General features: G+C 56.2%; 1 protein-coding gene across 33 annotated transcripts in view; it reads right to left on the bottom strand.

The window, feature by feature from the left end:
* CACNA1G (calcium voltage-gated channel subunit alpha1 G) overlaps positions 1 to 15,212 on the bottom strand; it is a 66,709-nt gene that overhangs the window by 6,009 nt on the left and 45,488 nt on the right. For 4 of the 33 annotated variants that reach the window (XM_010386152.2, XM_010386156.2, XM_010386159.2 and 1 more), the window contains 10 exons: positions 14,348 to 14,437; positions 13,297 to 13,510; positions 5,865 to 6,016; positions 4,994 to 5,103; positions 3,809 to 3,942; positions 3,451 to 3,521; positions 3,254 to 3,332; positions 3,037 to 3,158; positions 2,367 to 2,720; positions 1,560 to 1,703 (listed from right to left, as the gene is read on the bottom strand). In XM_010386152.2, coding sequence (XP_010384454.2) covers positions 1,560 to 1,703; positions 2,367 to 2,720; positions 3,037 to 3,158; positions 3,254 to 3,332; positions 3,451 to 3,521; positions 3,809 to 3,942; positions 4,994 to 5,103; positions 5,865 to 6,016; positions 13,297 to 13,510; positions 14,348 to 14,437 — 1,470 coding nt within the window. Of the gene's footprint in view, positions 1 to 1,559; positions 1,704 to 2,366; positions 2,721 to 3,036; positions 3,159 to 3,253; positions 3,333 to 3,450; positions 3,522 to 3,808; positions 3,943 to 4,993; positions 5,104 to 5,864; positions 6,017 to 11,397; positions 11,452 to 13,296; positions 13,511 to 14,347; positions 14,438 to 15,212 lie in introns of all 33 variants that reach the window. The other 29 variants (XM_010386162.2, XM_010386178.2, XM_010386158.2 and 26 more) reach the window with 18 other exon arrangements.

The following is a 15,212-nucleotide window of genomic DNA, read 5'->3' as shown; positions in this document are numbered from 1 at the left end:
AGCGAGGAGACACAGAAACGCATTCTAAAGATACCCCAGGAGCCTTCCCAGCCCCTCCCACACCACCACCACCCAGGGAGGGAGCGGGAGGACCGAGGGCTTTCGACTCTCAAAAAGATAATACCAAAAAAAAAAAAAAAAAAAATGAAGAAAGGCCAGCAAAGCACTGTCTCTCCTATCAGCACAGACAGAGCGGCATGGGGGGCGCCAGGGACAATGCCGCCAATCTGATGGCTGTTTTCTGCCTATTCTCTCGGCTTCCAACAGCCTGGCAGGACTTGGCCTGCCCCCGGATTCTGGCTTCTCCCCTCGTGGGCCCTCCTCCACCTGCCTGCAGCCTGCCCGCCCTCTCCAACTTGGGCTCTGGGAGGTGCTCTCTTCCCATTGGCCTGAAGTGGGCACACTCCAGTGGGCCGCCACACCATCTGGCTGGCTCACCTGGGACCCAGGGGGTGCCTCAGTGCCCACAGGATGCTAGGGGATAGTGGGGCCATCCCTCCCGGAGCCCCATCACCTTCCCATCATGTCCTCTTCTCCCACAACCTTTCCCTGTGAGCCTCTTTCAGGAAGGGGAGGCCTCGGAAAGGGACTCACTTTCCCACGATCATTCTAGGTCATTGCCAGATCCCAACAAGAGGCAAGATCCCTTCCCACGTGACGATCACTGTCCATTTTTTTTGGATCAGGCTAAAGGCTTCCTAAGAACCTGCCTGCCCACCACCCAAAAGGGCCTCTGGAGGACTCGGCTTTTCTATCTCCAACTGACACCTGTCTCCAACTCCAGGTCTGCAGCCTCTCACCTAGGTGGAGGGAGGGTGGGGCCCTCTGTCACGTGGTAGTGGCTGGTGGTGGGGGGATCAAGGGGAGGAGAGGAGGGCAGGAGCAGCCCAGAAAGCAGAAGACCTGGAATTAGATGAGACTGGGGGAGAGGGCCATGTGGTGCTGTGGGAAGGGGCTGGACTTGGGCAGGAAACCGAGTCCTATTTCACACCAAGTTCTCAAAATCCACTCCCAGCCGGAGCCTTCTATCTCTCCCAGGACAGAAATCAGTGGCTCCTGACAGCACTCACCATGCCCAGTGGGCTCCACGGCTCAAAAAGCCACCAAACCAAGGACTGGCAAGTGTGTGCTGGACACGAGCGGATAGACAGACTGCAGCTTGGCAGCGGGCTCCCTGGCCACCTACACTGTCTCCTCCCTGAATCTACCTCCTTCCCTCCACCCCCTAAGGTCCCACTGCTAACTTATCTTCTGCCCCATCCCCACTTTTCTCTTCCAGATTCTTACAAATCCCCTCTCCCCTCCCCAAGCTCCTTCTCCACACACCCTTCTCATCAGAGGGGCAATCTCAGTAGCCCTGCCTTCCAGCTCTTTTCTGGAGGTGATCTCAGCCTAGAAGAAGCCCCATCTGTCTCTTGCACTCAACTGAGGCCCCGAGGCTGCACTTTCTACAGATACCCAGTGGGCAGGGAACACCCTCAGCTTGCCCAGAAGCATGGCACAGCGTGGCACAGCCCGGCGCGATCAGGGGAGAGGGCACAGCACGGGGACACAGTAACCTGTGGGTCGGAGCCGCCCAGGCTGGGGGCAGAAGGGAAGGCAGAGGGCTGGCCACCTGGGCCTGCCAGCTCGTCCATCAGCTTCAGCTCCCACTCCAGGGAGCCCTGGATCAGCAGGGATATGGTGTCAAACAGCTGCCTGTCCTGGGGAGCCAGCCCGTAAGGGGAGCCGGAGAGGCAGGGGAGCAAGGGTCAGAGGGCAGTAATGGGAAGTGTCGTGGAAGGGGATTGACGAGAGACACAGGGGGAGAAAGAGGTGAAACCCAGACAACACACATGCACATGCGCGCACACACACACAGCAACAAAGAGACAGAGGAGGGGGTGGGGAAGAGGGAAGGTGGGAGGAGGAAGGAAAGATGGGAGATAGAAGATGAGTAGAGCCGACGTTGGTGGGGAGAGAGAGAGAGGTAAAGAGAAGATAAAAAGGATGGAGAGATGGAAGAGAATCAGGCAGGTTAAAGGGTGGGTAGGAAAGACATTTGGCAGTTGGGCAAGGGTAAGAAAGAAACAGGAAGGAAACAGAAAACTTAGCCTTGAACCTATGAGTCAGGAAGGGGAGGCCAGACCAGGCTGGAGGAACAGGGCATGGCTAAGCTGGCCTGTCTGCCCGGGTAGCCCTGTGGGGTGAGTGTGGCAGCCATCCCTGGAGAGGGGCAGTGACTGCTCACTCAGTATCCAGGAGGGAGGGCAGGAGGCTCCAGGAGGAGCCGTAGGGTTTGTGTGCTGCCCGCTTGGCTCCCACCCGCCACCCTCCATACCCTTCTGCCCCAGCTCCTCTCACAGCCAGGGTGGGTGTCTGCTCACCGTGGGGTGCTCCAGGGAAAAGTGGGAGGCTGATCTCGCATGGGCTGCTGGGTGCAGGGCCCCAGGCTTGGGGCTGTCGGGGCTGTCGGGGCCCTCGACCCCAGGCCAGAGGAAGGGGCTGCCCAGCGGCGAGTGGGGCTGGGGGCTGAGGGTCTTCATCTCCAGCTCCAGCTCAGCCTCCAGCTCAGCCTCCTCCTTGGCCTCCTTGTTGCTCTCCTCCAGGTGCTTCATCAGCACAGCGATCACCACGTTGACCAGCACGAACTGGGCCGTCAGCACGAAGGACACAAAGTAGATGGGCGAGATGACCGTGTTGTAGCAGGTGGACTCCTGGTCACAGTCCCGGAGGGTGTCCTGAGGTGGGAGGAATAGAGGGGTGAGGCTGGGGAGAACAGTGGTTGGAGCTGTTGTGGAAAATCAGGTCACTGGTGTCACAGAACATTGGAGGAGGGGAAGGAAGGGAAGGAGGGAGTGTTTGGGGGGCAGAGGAGCATTAGATGCTGCCTGGGGAAGTGTGAGTCAGAGCATGTTCCTGGGAGAGGGAGTTCCAGAGTGTTCTAGCACAGGGGAGAGAAGGTCACATGCTTTTATTTGTGGCCAATTCATCTTCCCAAGGAATCCTAGCTCAGGAAGTGCCTCCCTGGAGCCTAGGCCAACCCTGGGCCCTTACCTTCATAATGCCGTTCCAGTTGTCACCTGTGGAGACTCGGAAGAGGGTTAGGAAGGCCATGCCAAAGTTCCGAAAGGTGGCATGCCGGCCCAGGCCCTCACAGGGGTGTGTCTCGTCACACTCTGGGGGAGGAGGGAAAGGGGGAGAGGCCCATGTTAGTCCAGGAGCCCCCTGGTCTCCAGCCCTGGCTCCTGCATCCTCCCCTACTCCAACTCACCCAGGTCTCCAAAGAGCTCCACGCCCAGAGCTGCAAAGATGAAAAACAACAACATGAAGAGAAGTCCCAGGTTCCCCACCTGGAAAAGAGAAGAAGAAATAGAAACGATGCCGCTGGGTCTCCCAGTCAGCTGCTCTGAGCCCTTGCCCTCTGGAAAGCACCTCCCCCTCCCCAGAGGCCCCCCACTTTCCGGCTACCTGGGGCAGGGCCTGCATCACCGTGTCCAGCAGCGCCCGCATGCCCACAGCCATCTTCAGCAGCTTCAGCACTGCAGAACAGGACAATGTCATGAGCTGGCCCCTTTGGGTCCCTGGCCAGACAGCTGGCAGAGTCAGGGCCAGGACTGGGCTGGGGCTGCTGGGATGGCCGTCCCCGGGCCAGCCAGGTTGCATCCCCACCCTCAGCCCTGTCCCCAGCCTCCCTTGGCAGAGGCTGGGAGAAAGACCGCTGGGAACCCACAGCCACCCAGGCCTTGGCCAGCCACAAAGCCGACCCTTGCTCTCTCTCCCTAGGCTGGTCACCCTGGGAGGGCAGGTGTGTGGGCTGGGCACCAACCTCGGGCAATGCGCAGTACCCTCATGATGCGGATGATAGTGGGGTTGATGGGCAGTGAGGCATTGACCTCGATTTCCTCCAGCGTGATGCCCATGATGGATAGCAGCACAATGGCCAGGTCCAGCTGGTTCCACCTGGAAAGCCCAGAACACAGCTCCCTGAGTCGGGGGAGGGGTTCCTGGAGGAGGGGGCAGTTGTGGCACAGAAACACAGGGCTGGAAAGGAAGGCAGACATCAGTGGGTGCAGCCTCCCATCCCACAGAGAAGGGGCGTGGCTTATCTAAGGCCACACAGACAACTGGTGGCATGAGTAGGACTAGGACTTTAGCTCAAAAGCCTCTGCTTTTCATTTGTATTCATTTTTTTTTTAATTTAGCACTTACATGGTGTTTACTATGCGCCAGGCACTTTTAAGGGCTTTACAAATAGGAACTCACACCTGCAGTCCCAGCACTTTGGGAGGCTGAGGTGGGAGGATCACTTGAACTCAGGAGTTCGAGAACAGCCTGGGCAACATACTGAGACCCTGTCTTGACTAAAAATAAAAATAAAAAATAATTAGCTGGGTATGGCAGTGGGTGCCTGTAGTCCCAGCTACTTGGGAGACCGAGGTGAAAGGACAGCTGGAGCTCAGGAGGTCAAGGCTGCTGTGAGCCATGACTGAATTGCTACACTCCAGCCTAGGCATCAGAGCAAGACTCTGTCTCCAAAAACAAACAAACGAACAAACAGACACCAACCTCAAAACCAAATAGGAATTCATAATCTCACAGCTCTATGATGTGGATACTATTATTTTCTCTCATTTTACAAATGAGGAAACTGAGGCACAGAGAGGTTAAGTAACTTACCCAAGGCCACCAGCTACTAAGCAGTGAGACCAGGATTCAAATCCGGTTCAGGCAGTCTGGCTCCAGGATCTGTGCTCTTAAGTCCCAGGCTAGGTCACACTGATTTCTAGCTGCCAGCATCCCCCAGGCCCTGTCTTGTCAAATTCTTTCCATGCCTTCCCATCTCCTGGACCTGGATGGTCCCTAGTCCCCTATATCAGCCACAGGGTAGGGGCTGAACCTCAGGAATTAAGAAAGGTCTTTAGACACTAGGTCTTCCTGGGTATTTCCCCAAGAGACTCATCCCTTTCTATCTCTATGCAAGTCCCCGAGACCCCCCGCCCTTCTCTGTTACCTGTCCTGGAAGAACCGACGGAAACCAAATGCCACAAGTTTCAAAACTGACTCCAAAACAAAGATGACAGTGAAGATGTAGTTGCAGATCTTCAGAGCTTCATCCAGAATCTGGCAGGGATGGGGGCAAGATGCAGGGTCCCTTAAGGACCAGGGCTGGGGCTTGCCCCAGCCCCTCCATCATACTGCCCAAGTCTGAGAGGCAGAGGGACTCTAAGGAGACCTGTCTTCTCTGTTCCCGCCATGATGGCTGGCCATTAGCCACCACCCCAGAAGGGACTAGGGTACTTATTCACATGAATGAATCAACCTTATGCTAAAGGATCTTTCTGCTTGGGAAATGGTGAGGCGATCACATGAGAATGTACTAGATGACACAGTATGCCAGGACTGGAAGCGGCCTTGTGCATTACAAATTCAACCCTCTCATTGGACAGATGGGGAAACCGAGGGCTGGAAGACAGCCAAGGGAGGCTGACTGGAGAAGTGACAAGGTCACAGGGGAGCTGTGGAGCTGCACATTCACTAGAATCTCAACTCCAGGAGGGCAGGCATCCATCTGCCTTCTTTACCCTCAAAGATCTAGAGCACAGCTCATAGTAGACACTCAACATTTGCTGGTTGAAGAAACCAGGTCCTCCGCTCCCTTTCTGTGTGACCTTGGCCACATCAACTAACATCTCTGAGCCTCCGTGTCCTCATCTATAAAACAAAGACGATACCCACCTCCAAGGGGCACAAGAGGAACCCATGTAACGTGCCCAGCACTTGCTTGGCACAGAGGTACCCTGGCTCAGGCTGTGTTAACCCTGCCCAGAGGTTCCGCAGCTGGAGGTGGGGGGGGGCCAGATGGCTGGTCCACTCGCTCCTACCTGGGGCTGCTGGTAGTGCTCCATGGCCATGGTGACCACGTTCAACCCGATGACACCTGTGATGAAGAGATCCAGGTAGTGGCTGGTGCACAAGTGGTGGACGAGGAGCCGGAAGCGGGAGTAGTCGGAGTAGTAAGGTTTGCACTGGGCTTCTGATGGGGTGGGGGGAAGAGCAGAGCAAGCATCAGGCTCCTGCGCCCTGCACCCCTCCACCCCCAGTCCCTCACAGCCACCAGCCTCTAACGCCAGAGCTGAAACATTCCAGTCATCACCATCCTCGCCCTCCCCACGCTGCCCCTTGGTGGGGGCAGCCGTCTGGGCGTGTCCCCCTCCAAGCATCTGTTGTACTGGCTGCAGTTGAGGGCAGGATGGATCAGGACATGCAGAGCCCCCCACCTACATTAGATGCCAGGTGAGCCCCCTCCCCTAGGCAGCCTCCAAAATCCACCAGCCCCTCATAACATCCTCGACTCAGTGTTCCGCAGCAAGGCCAGATCGATACGATGAAAAACAACTGGTCAGGCTCAGAGGACGCTCCATCAAGAGGGAGGCAAAGGCTTTTACTCCTTCACCAAGCTCAGCCCCTTGGGGGAGCAGAGGAGATTACACAGAGCTGGGATTTGGAGATAAAACCGGAGATTGGAAATTGGACATCTTCTTGGCTGGCTGCACTGACCCACCCAGCAGGCCTTCAGAGAGCAGGGCCTGGGTCTCCTGCCCTCATGTCAGCGAGGGCAGAGGGGAGGCCTTGGGGCTCTGCTCCATCCCAGACTCAAGCTGGGAGAGCCCCACCTGTTGGACTCACCCAGTTTCTAATGAGGCACTGCCCAGCCTGCTCCTGGGTGTTTGGGCAGCCTTAGACTGCAGGCCGGGCTGGAAGCACTGTCTGAGATCTGTCAGAGGCACAATGTTTCTCTTGTAATTAGTGAACCACTTAGTTATGAAAATCACGGAGCCAGAAGGTTGGACTGCCAAGGAGGCAGAATAAATCTGGGGGCAGGAGATTTCAGGGGGCCCTCTTCCAGATGCTGAGGAAGGGCCAGGCCAAGTTGGGGCCCATGTTCTCGGGAAGAGGCTGGGACAGATTGGTCTCTCACGAAGCCATAAAGAAGGAAGAGGCTCCTCATGGGGAGGTGTGCGGCAGCCTCAGGTCCCAGACAGCCCTTCCCCGTCTCGGGAGGTCTAGGAAGAAGCCAGCCAGTGAGGGCTGCAGCCTCTGAGGCCTGAGCCAGGGGGTAGCTGGCTCAGGGGCAGCAGGAAGCTTTGGGCCCAGGCCAGCTCAGATTAACTGTCCTTTCCCATGCATAGGACCGTTGAACAGAGAGGTAAACTGAGGCAAGGAGCGGCCTGGGGTGGGCCCCCACCCGAGGCTGAAGGAAGAAGAGCACCCAGGTATTGCACATCCAGCCTCGTGGGCTGCCATGCTCCGGGCCCACCCAGCCACTCTCCAGCATCGGCCTTGAGGTGTGGATGACCACGGAGCAGACAGTCCCCGGCACTCTGCTGCGCCTTAGGCATGCATGAGGCCATCTTCCTGTTTTCAGAGATTGGCCAGCCAACTGTGGCTCTGTTTGTTCAAGAACACAGCCCCAAGAGTGTGGGGCTGGAGAGCCTGGGGCAAGGGAGGACAGGAGGCTATGGGTCATCCACAACGCGATGGCAGAGGGTAGGCCGGGTGGGCCGGGCCTCTTCCTTCCTTCCTTCAGTACCACAAGAACCAGAGGGCGCTAGTCGCCCTGCGTTGCCTGAGCAGCCGGAACGCTTTCTCTGCATTAATCTCCATAAATGCCGAGAGCACCCGATCCCATTATGCTAAAATATGAATGGAGAATTAACTAAAATGTTTGAATACAATTAGGTTAGAAAAAGCGGCTCCTTATTAGCCCCATCATTAGCTGAGACAATGTAGAGGAGAGGCTGGGAGAGTTGCCCCCTCTCCCCGTCACCCCAGCCTGACTCTGTAGGCAGTTCCAGGCCAAACGGAGCGGCTCTTCCCACCAGCTCTACCTTCTGGCCTTGCCCTAGGAGTCTGTGGGGTGGGTGGGCTTCAATTCAGCCGGGACCCTCCTCCAAGAGGTCCAGAAGGAAGGCGGGACAGAAGGACTGAGGCAGGGCATCTGCTTAGAGACAGATCCCGGCCCCTGAGGTCTGTACAAAGGCCCCTCCACCCTGGCCCCTACCCCAGACGGCAGTTGCTGAGGCTGCCAGAAATCCCCCACTAGAGCGCAGGTCCAAAGAGTACCAGGCCAATCTGATCAGCATCTCCTCGGGCAACCCCTTTGTTTTTCAGAGAGAGAGAATGAAGCCAGGCAAAAAGTGAGTCATTCAGGTAGCTACGAGGCATGACTGAGCTGGACCTGAACTTCCAGCCCGAGGCCCTTGCCAGTTGCCAGGTGGGTGCAGACACAAGGCTTTGAGGCTTTGGCCCAGAGGATGCCCCTGGCCTCCACAGTTAGGGCCTGGCGATGCCACCCCCCTCTGCTGCTCTCTGGACCTCGGCTCTGCAGGCAAGCACCTGGGTGTGGAAAAGAAATAGAAATCCCCTAGGAGGAGCCTTGGGCAAGCCTGCTGCTTTGAGAGCTCCAACCATAGCCCAGGAGGAGCCTGGACCTGTGGTCACTGATGCATTGGTGGCTGTGGCACCACCTCCCTGCCTTCCACCAGGATGAGCTGCCTTAGGTGGAGAAAATACCAGAGTCAGACAGTGGGGAAGGGCACATCTAGGGCAGCCCAGGCCCCCAGTTAGGGGCAGGGAGAAAGGAGGGGTGCAGAAGGAGGGCTGCAAGGCAACAGGCACAGTGAGTTAGTAAGAGTCATGGGGAGCCCAAGGCACGGCCAGGATGGAGGGTTTGCAAAGGGAAGTGGCAATGAGTAGGCAGAAGACAGGGGTCACTCCCAAGGACACAGGCCCCCCACGGCAGAGGCCACACCTTCAGCTGCCGTGGCCAGGCCTGATCACTGGGTCCCGGCCTGGTGGAAGGAAAGAGGGTGAGTAAGTGGAGGTCGATGCCGCAGGTAGCCAAGGAGAGTGGAACTGGTGTTGGAGGCTTAGTGGTCCCATGGGGCAGCCTAATGACCCGCAGCCCCAGTCCCTCCCTCCATCTGGGAAGCCGGGGTGGACCCAGGTGTCTGGTCAGGCCCATTCCCCTGCTAATCACAGGCTCTGCTCTTCTCCCTTTCCCTAGGGTCTGGCTCTCCCTGTTCTGCTGGGAGCAGCACCAGGACAGGAGTGCTAGCAGGGAGGTGTGGTGCACGTGTTTGATTCCCAGCAGCCCTGGACTGCGTTTAACTCTGTCCCCATCCCCCTGGTGGGTAGACCAGTGCATCTGCACCGCTGTCGGAGAACCTCTGGGGTAAGGCCCAGGAATCTGTATTTATGTTTTCCAGGTGATTCTTATGCACATGGAAGTTTGAAAAGCTCTGGCACAGGCCACGCAGAACTCCAGGTCCTGGGAAGTGGGATTTGGGATGATCTGAGCCCTTATTGGGGGTCTCTGAGTCCTCATCAACAGCCAGGGAAGGTAATTGGCATACACGCCTGTGTGTGCCACCCCAGGATACAGTGGGGTCTATCCACTCCAGGAGCACAGCAGAAGGTACCCGGAATGGGAGTGCAGTGCAAGGGTCACGAGAGTGTTTAGCACTGAGTGGGCGAGTCACATCTTAGGGGCCGTGAGAGTCTGCATGTGTTGATTTCTGGGATAACATCCAAGATGGAAAAGTCTCTGTGGGCCAGCCCTGTGTTAGGACGTTTTGGGGTGAGTGTGAAAGTGTGCAAACTTCAGTCTACAGACCAGGTGAGCCCATAAGGGAAAAGCTGGAGGCCACTTCTTCCCTCCTTCCCCTCATCCCCTAACAAGTCACGAATTTGCAAGACAGCCTGATGCAGAGATGTGGGGACCCTGGCAATCCAGACACAAGCCAGCTAGAGACTCCTGAGCCCCAGAGAGACAGTCTCTCAATGCCAAACACCACTGCTTAGCCTCATGGGTCCGTAGCGCAGACAGCCTCAGGGATGATGTACTGAATGGAGGCTCAGGGGTTTTCTCCTGGGCGGGTCCCTAAGGCCCCACAGATCATGACGCCCAACATCCCCAGGGCAGCATCTGCCTGATTCTGGCTTCCGGGGGAGTGGGGAAAGTGGAGAAAGGTACAGCCGGTGGTTCCCAGCATGGGGGTCCTTATGTTCTCTCTCTCTCTTTTTTTTTTTTTTTTGAAATGGAATCTCGCTCTGTCACCCAGGCTGGAATGCAGTGGCGCGATCTGGGCTCACTGCAACCTCAGCAGTTGAAGCAATTCAACTGGGTTGAAGCGATTCTCCTGGCTCAGCCTCCCGAGTAGCTGGGATTATAGACGTGCGCCACCATGCCTGGCTAATTTTTGTATTTTTAGTAGAGACAGGGTTTCACCATGTTGGCCAGGCTGGTCTCAAACTCCTGACCTCATGATCCACCCGCCTCAGCCTCCCAAAGTGTTAGGATTACAGGCGTGAGCCACCGCTCTGGCCCTTATGTTCTTTCCAATACTTCCAAAAGCTTGAAAGAAACCCTGTACTTTGCCTGTGTTAAGGCCCCACAGACTAATTTAATGACGAAATGGTCTTTCTTTGCCATCATTTAGTGCGTAACCTTCTGCAGCTCAGAAGCTGTGATTAGCAATTAGATGCGCCTCTGATTAGTAAAAATGATAAAAGAAAATCATTATTGAAGTGCTTGTAACTTCATAGACAGCCTTCGAAAACGTGGGGTCTGTTGCAGGAGATGATAACTGGGGGCCTTGGGGATGAACAGCTTGGGAACAGCTGGAGACATAGTGTTAGGAGGCCCCACAGCTCTGCCATGGACTCCATGAGCCTCCACACCTCCATCTGGGGGCCAGTGGGGGAGAGGGGAGCAGGGAACCGAGGGACCATGGAGGGTGGGCTGGACCAGGAGAGTCTTCCCAGAGACATGGCTCTTAAAGATAAGGACCCAAGTCACTCCCAAATCTTTGGCTTTTTTTGGGAGAAGCTCTTGGCCAACTCAGGCCTTTGATTCCCAATTCCTGCTGTTTGTAGCGATGACGCAGCCACCGTGATCACTTGACTATTAATGAGTCTGTTCAATTATTCATTGTTACATTTTTAAAACAAATCCTTCCCCTCTCTGCTCCTCTCATCCTGCTCCCTTGGATCAAAGTCTCCCCTTAGACAAAAGAAGACAGGAGAGATTTGCAGCTCTAATAATTGACCGGTGAGCTACAGGGAGGAGGCACAGGAGGGAAGAGGCAGCGGGAGGTGGGGAGCTTGGCCGGCCGAGGAAGCCCTTGCTGGGAAGGTAGGCTCTCCAAAGGGCGTCGGCAGAGAGGCCTCAGGCCCTCGCCTCCCGTCCAGTTTGACGCAGGCCTGCGGGATGCCCAGCGCTTCAGCCCCTGTCCTCTTGGGGGCCCCAGGGACCCTCACCCCTTCACCCCAAGAGGATAGAATCAATGAGCCCTGGGGAGGGAGTGAAGAGCATGTCCCCACGCGCATAAGCCCACACCCCAGACGCAGTACCTGACGCAGCGCTGGCTGAGCTGCCGGAAGCAATTACATCGTCCAGCATTAGATCTAAAAGAACGAAACACGACATTGGTCACTGGCTGGACCAGGTGCGCTGGGCAGGGCCCCTCAGGGGCGGCTTCCCCTCAGCTCCCACCTCACTCTGCCTATGGGTGGGGTGAGTTGAGTGTGGGTGGCTGGCTCTGAATGTCCAGCCCAAAGCTGGGGGCACAGGGCACTTGAGGAAGACAAGCAATGTGGCTAGCTGGTCAGGGTCAAGGGGCAGGGAGACACCCAGGAGGGGCAGGCAGCCAGTCATAGGAACAGATGTCCACTTCTCCTGCACTGTGGCCTCAGCTGCACCTGAGACTACTACAGACCCCAGAAGGGGAGCCAGCTGGGCAGGCAGGGGCCACAAGTGCCGCCTGCCAAAAGAATTCCATCTGCCCGACTGTGAGGAAGGGATGGGGAGGATGGAGCAGGAGTGGGAGCGTGGCCACTGGGGACAGTGCACCTGCTCAGCTGCAGACATCCACAGGCAAGCCGAGCCCGGATCCCTACCCGGAGCTGAGCAGAAGGTCTTGGGGGTGCTGATAGTGAGGGTGAGGGACATGAAGAATGGCACCTCCCATTGCTGCCCAGAGGCCAGCGTCTCCCCCACGTCCTGGGGCAGCTTCCGCTGTTCACAGGGAACACAGGCCCCCTCCCACCCCCACCCTCGTCTGCAACTCCCACACTCTCTGCCCTCCTCAGAGTGCCTCTCCCAGGCCATGGGAGATAAAGCTGAGGGCAGAGGGGAGGCAGGGGCACGGCAATCCCTCACTCATTTGGTGGTACTCACATGTGAACACACCAAAGGCAAACTCAGGCCATCGCACCCATCTTATCGGCGGAAGGAAGACGGTTTGTGAAAAGGTGAAGAGAGCATAGGAAACCCTCACCCCAAACAGAGAGACACACAGACAGACACACAAAGGCTTAGAGAAACCCACACACAAAGACACTTAGAGAGACGTGGGCTGTGACTGAGAGAGAGAGGCGCGGAGATTACACTGCGCCCAGGCAGACGGGAGCCCTGGAGCCTGGGAGAGAGGCAGACAGGTGCAGACGCACCTGGGGATGACCCAGAAACAAAGTGGCCTCGGCGCCTGCCGCATCTCTCACATCCTTCCTGGCCTGTCTTCTCACTTAGTCTCGGCCCACCCGTGGCATAAGGGCATGAGGACGATGAATGGGGGCTTCACCCACCCAATGCCAAGAGATGCTGGGGAGCACAGGTGAGGAGGTGAGGGGCTGCAGGGCCCCAGGTTATTCCACAACTTCCCCAAGCCAAGGGGAGTTTTCTTTTTTTGTTTTCGTTTTTGCTTTTTTTTTTTTTTTTTACTTTGGCAAAAAAAAAAAAAAAAATACATATATATATATATATATATGATGGTAGAAAGTTTTGTTAGAGATAGGGAGGGAGGGGTGCCTGGGTTCTCTTTCACGCTGTTGTCCATTACTGAGTTCTGCTGAGGCCTTGCTCAGCAGCTGCAGACACTAGGTGGGTGCAGGGTTAGATGCTTGCTGCCCACCCTGGGCCTCTGGATGCTGGCATGGGGCAGTTGAGCAGCCAATGAGGCTCCTCTGAGAGTCAAGCTCAGGGAGGCTGGGTGTCTACCCCCATTTGGCATCATCTGGGGAGGATGATGCTGAGGTCCCGGGAGCCCCCAGGGTGGGGGCAGCTCCCCCTACCCATGGGGCTGAAGTGGCCTGCTTCATGCTGGCTCTAAAGGCAGACATGCTCTTGCGGGGAAAGAGGTGAGGAAGGAGGAGGGAGTCTCTTCTCCCTGCCCCCGGCCCCAGCGCCTAGCCCCCTGCAGTCGCAAGGCCAAGGTCAAGCACGACCCAGAGAGAGGTGGAAAGACTACCGACCAGCCATCTGCTTCTCCTTACTCCTTCTCTTTTTCTCCAGTCTTCGTAGACGCTTCTCCTCCCGCCGCCGGGCCTCCTCTTCCTCCTGGTGCTGCCGACACTTGTGGAAGTTCTCCACCACCACACCCACAAACATGTTCAGGACAAAGAAGGCCACAATGAGCAGGAACGAGATGAAGTACAGCAGCATCCAGGGGTTGTGGTTCATGATGGGCTGGCGGGGAGCAGGAAGGACAGGCGGAGCCATCAGCCTGAGGGCAAGCTGTCTTAGGAGCTGCCTACAGCCTGGGTTCCTGCAAACCCAAATAGCTACTGCAACCTGACAGGCGATGGAAATGAATGGTGTGGGTTTGATGTGAAGCAGTAGGGAGGGGCAGGGACTGTGGTAAAGGGGAGAGTAGATTCTCCATCCAAAACTGCCTCTTTGTTCTGGCTGACTCCTGCCCTGAGGGAATGCAAGCCCAGTATTTCCAGATCTTCAGACTTTTCCTGAGTAGACACAAATCTGAATCTCTGAGTAAAACTCACCATTTTTTTTTCTTTTTTTAGAGACAGGGTCTTGCTCTATTGCTTAGGCTAGAGTGCAGTGGTGCGATCATAGCTTATTGTAGCCTCGAACTCCTGGGCTCAAGAGACCCTCCCACCTCAGCTGGGACTCCAGATGATACCACCACACCCAGCTAATTGTCTTTAGTTTTTGTAGAGCTGAGGGTCTTGCTATGATGCCCAGGCTGGTCTCTAACTCCTGGCCTCAAGTGATTCTCTTGCCTAGGCCTCCCAATGCACTGGCATTACAGTTGTGAGCCACTGCACACAGCCCAAATTCACCAGTTTGAAAATATTCACCACTAATTCAAAAAATGTTAAACATGTTGTAGACCAATAAAACATGCCCAGATTTGGCCCACAGGCCACCAGCAACAGCCTCTGCTGTAAAATGTGATGCTTCTTTCATGGCATTTTGCCACCCTGCCTTGCTCATTCTGTCCTGAAATCAGCCCATGCTGAGTGACCTGAGCCCACAGATGGGTCCTGCCCACCTCAGCCCTACCTGCTGGTCCACGCCCACAGCATCCAGCCCATCGTACATGATGTCCACCCAACCGTCCTTGGAGGCCAAAACGAACAGGGACATCAGGGCCTGATGGGGAGGAAAGAAGGAGATATTTGAAGTCTAGGATGTGTGGCTGAATCATCTACCACCTGCCCCCGAAGTGCCTCCTGCATCAGCTCCAAACACCCTAGCTCTTGAGGGGTCAAGCTGGAGTCACACTCCAGGCTCCAGGAGAGCCCCCATCTCAGGGTTGCATAGCTGAGCTGCAGCTGGAGGGGCCCTGAGAGATGGTCACACCCTCTGCCCTCTGCCAGGTAGGACAAGAGACCCACAAACCCTGGAAATCCAGAAACCAAAACCAGGGTGGGTCTGGGAAGCAAAACTGAGTGAGCAACTTCGTTTTCTACATTTCTGTTTCTGCAAATATGGAGTGAGGAAAGGAGTTATCTTGACAATATGCCTGTCCCTTCCACCGTGTTAAACAAATATACGTATCATCTCATTGCATCCTTACTGCGACCTCCAAGGAGATTCTATTATGACTCCATTCACCAGTTAATGAAACTGAGGCTCTGGTCAGTCAGCTGCTCCAGGTCATTGAGCTGACAACGGTGGGGTCAGAATTTGCACAGGATTCACACCCAGGGCTGCCTGTCCCCACTGCCACGTGTGCTTCCTGCTCCACCATGTAGCTGCTGTGGCCCTGGGCAAGCCCCTTACCCTCTCTGAGCCTCTGTTTCTTCATCTTTAAGGATGGCTAGAGACCCCATGGGCCCACTTTTTGGGGCACTGAGGGATGGACTGGGCTTTGCGACATGCTGGTGGTTAGATAGCAGAGGGTGTGAAAGGCTGATCTCTTCCT

Source organism: Rhinopithecus roxellana, chromosome 19 (genome assembly GCF_007565055.1).
Source record: "Rhinopithecus roxellana isolate Shanxi Qingling chromosome 19, ASM756505v1, whole genome shotgun sequence".
Classification (NCBI taxonomy): domain Eukaryota; kingdom Metazoa; phylum Chordata; class Mammalia; order Primates; family Cercopithecidae; genus Rhinopithecus; species Rhinopithecus roxellana.
Note: the sequence above shows the minus strand (reverse complement) of the source record. Positions and strands in the feature narration are given on the sequence as shown.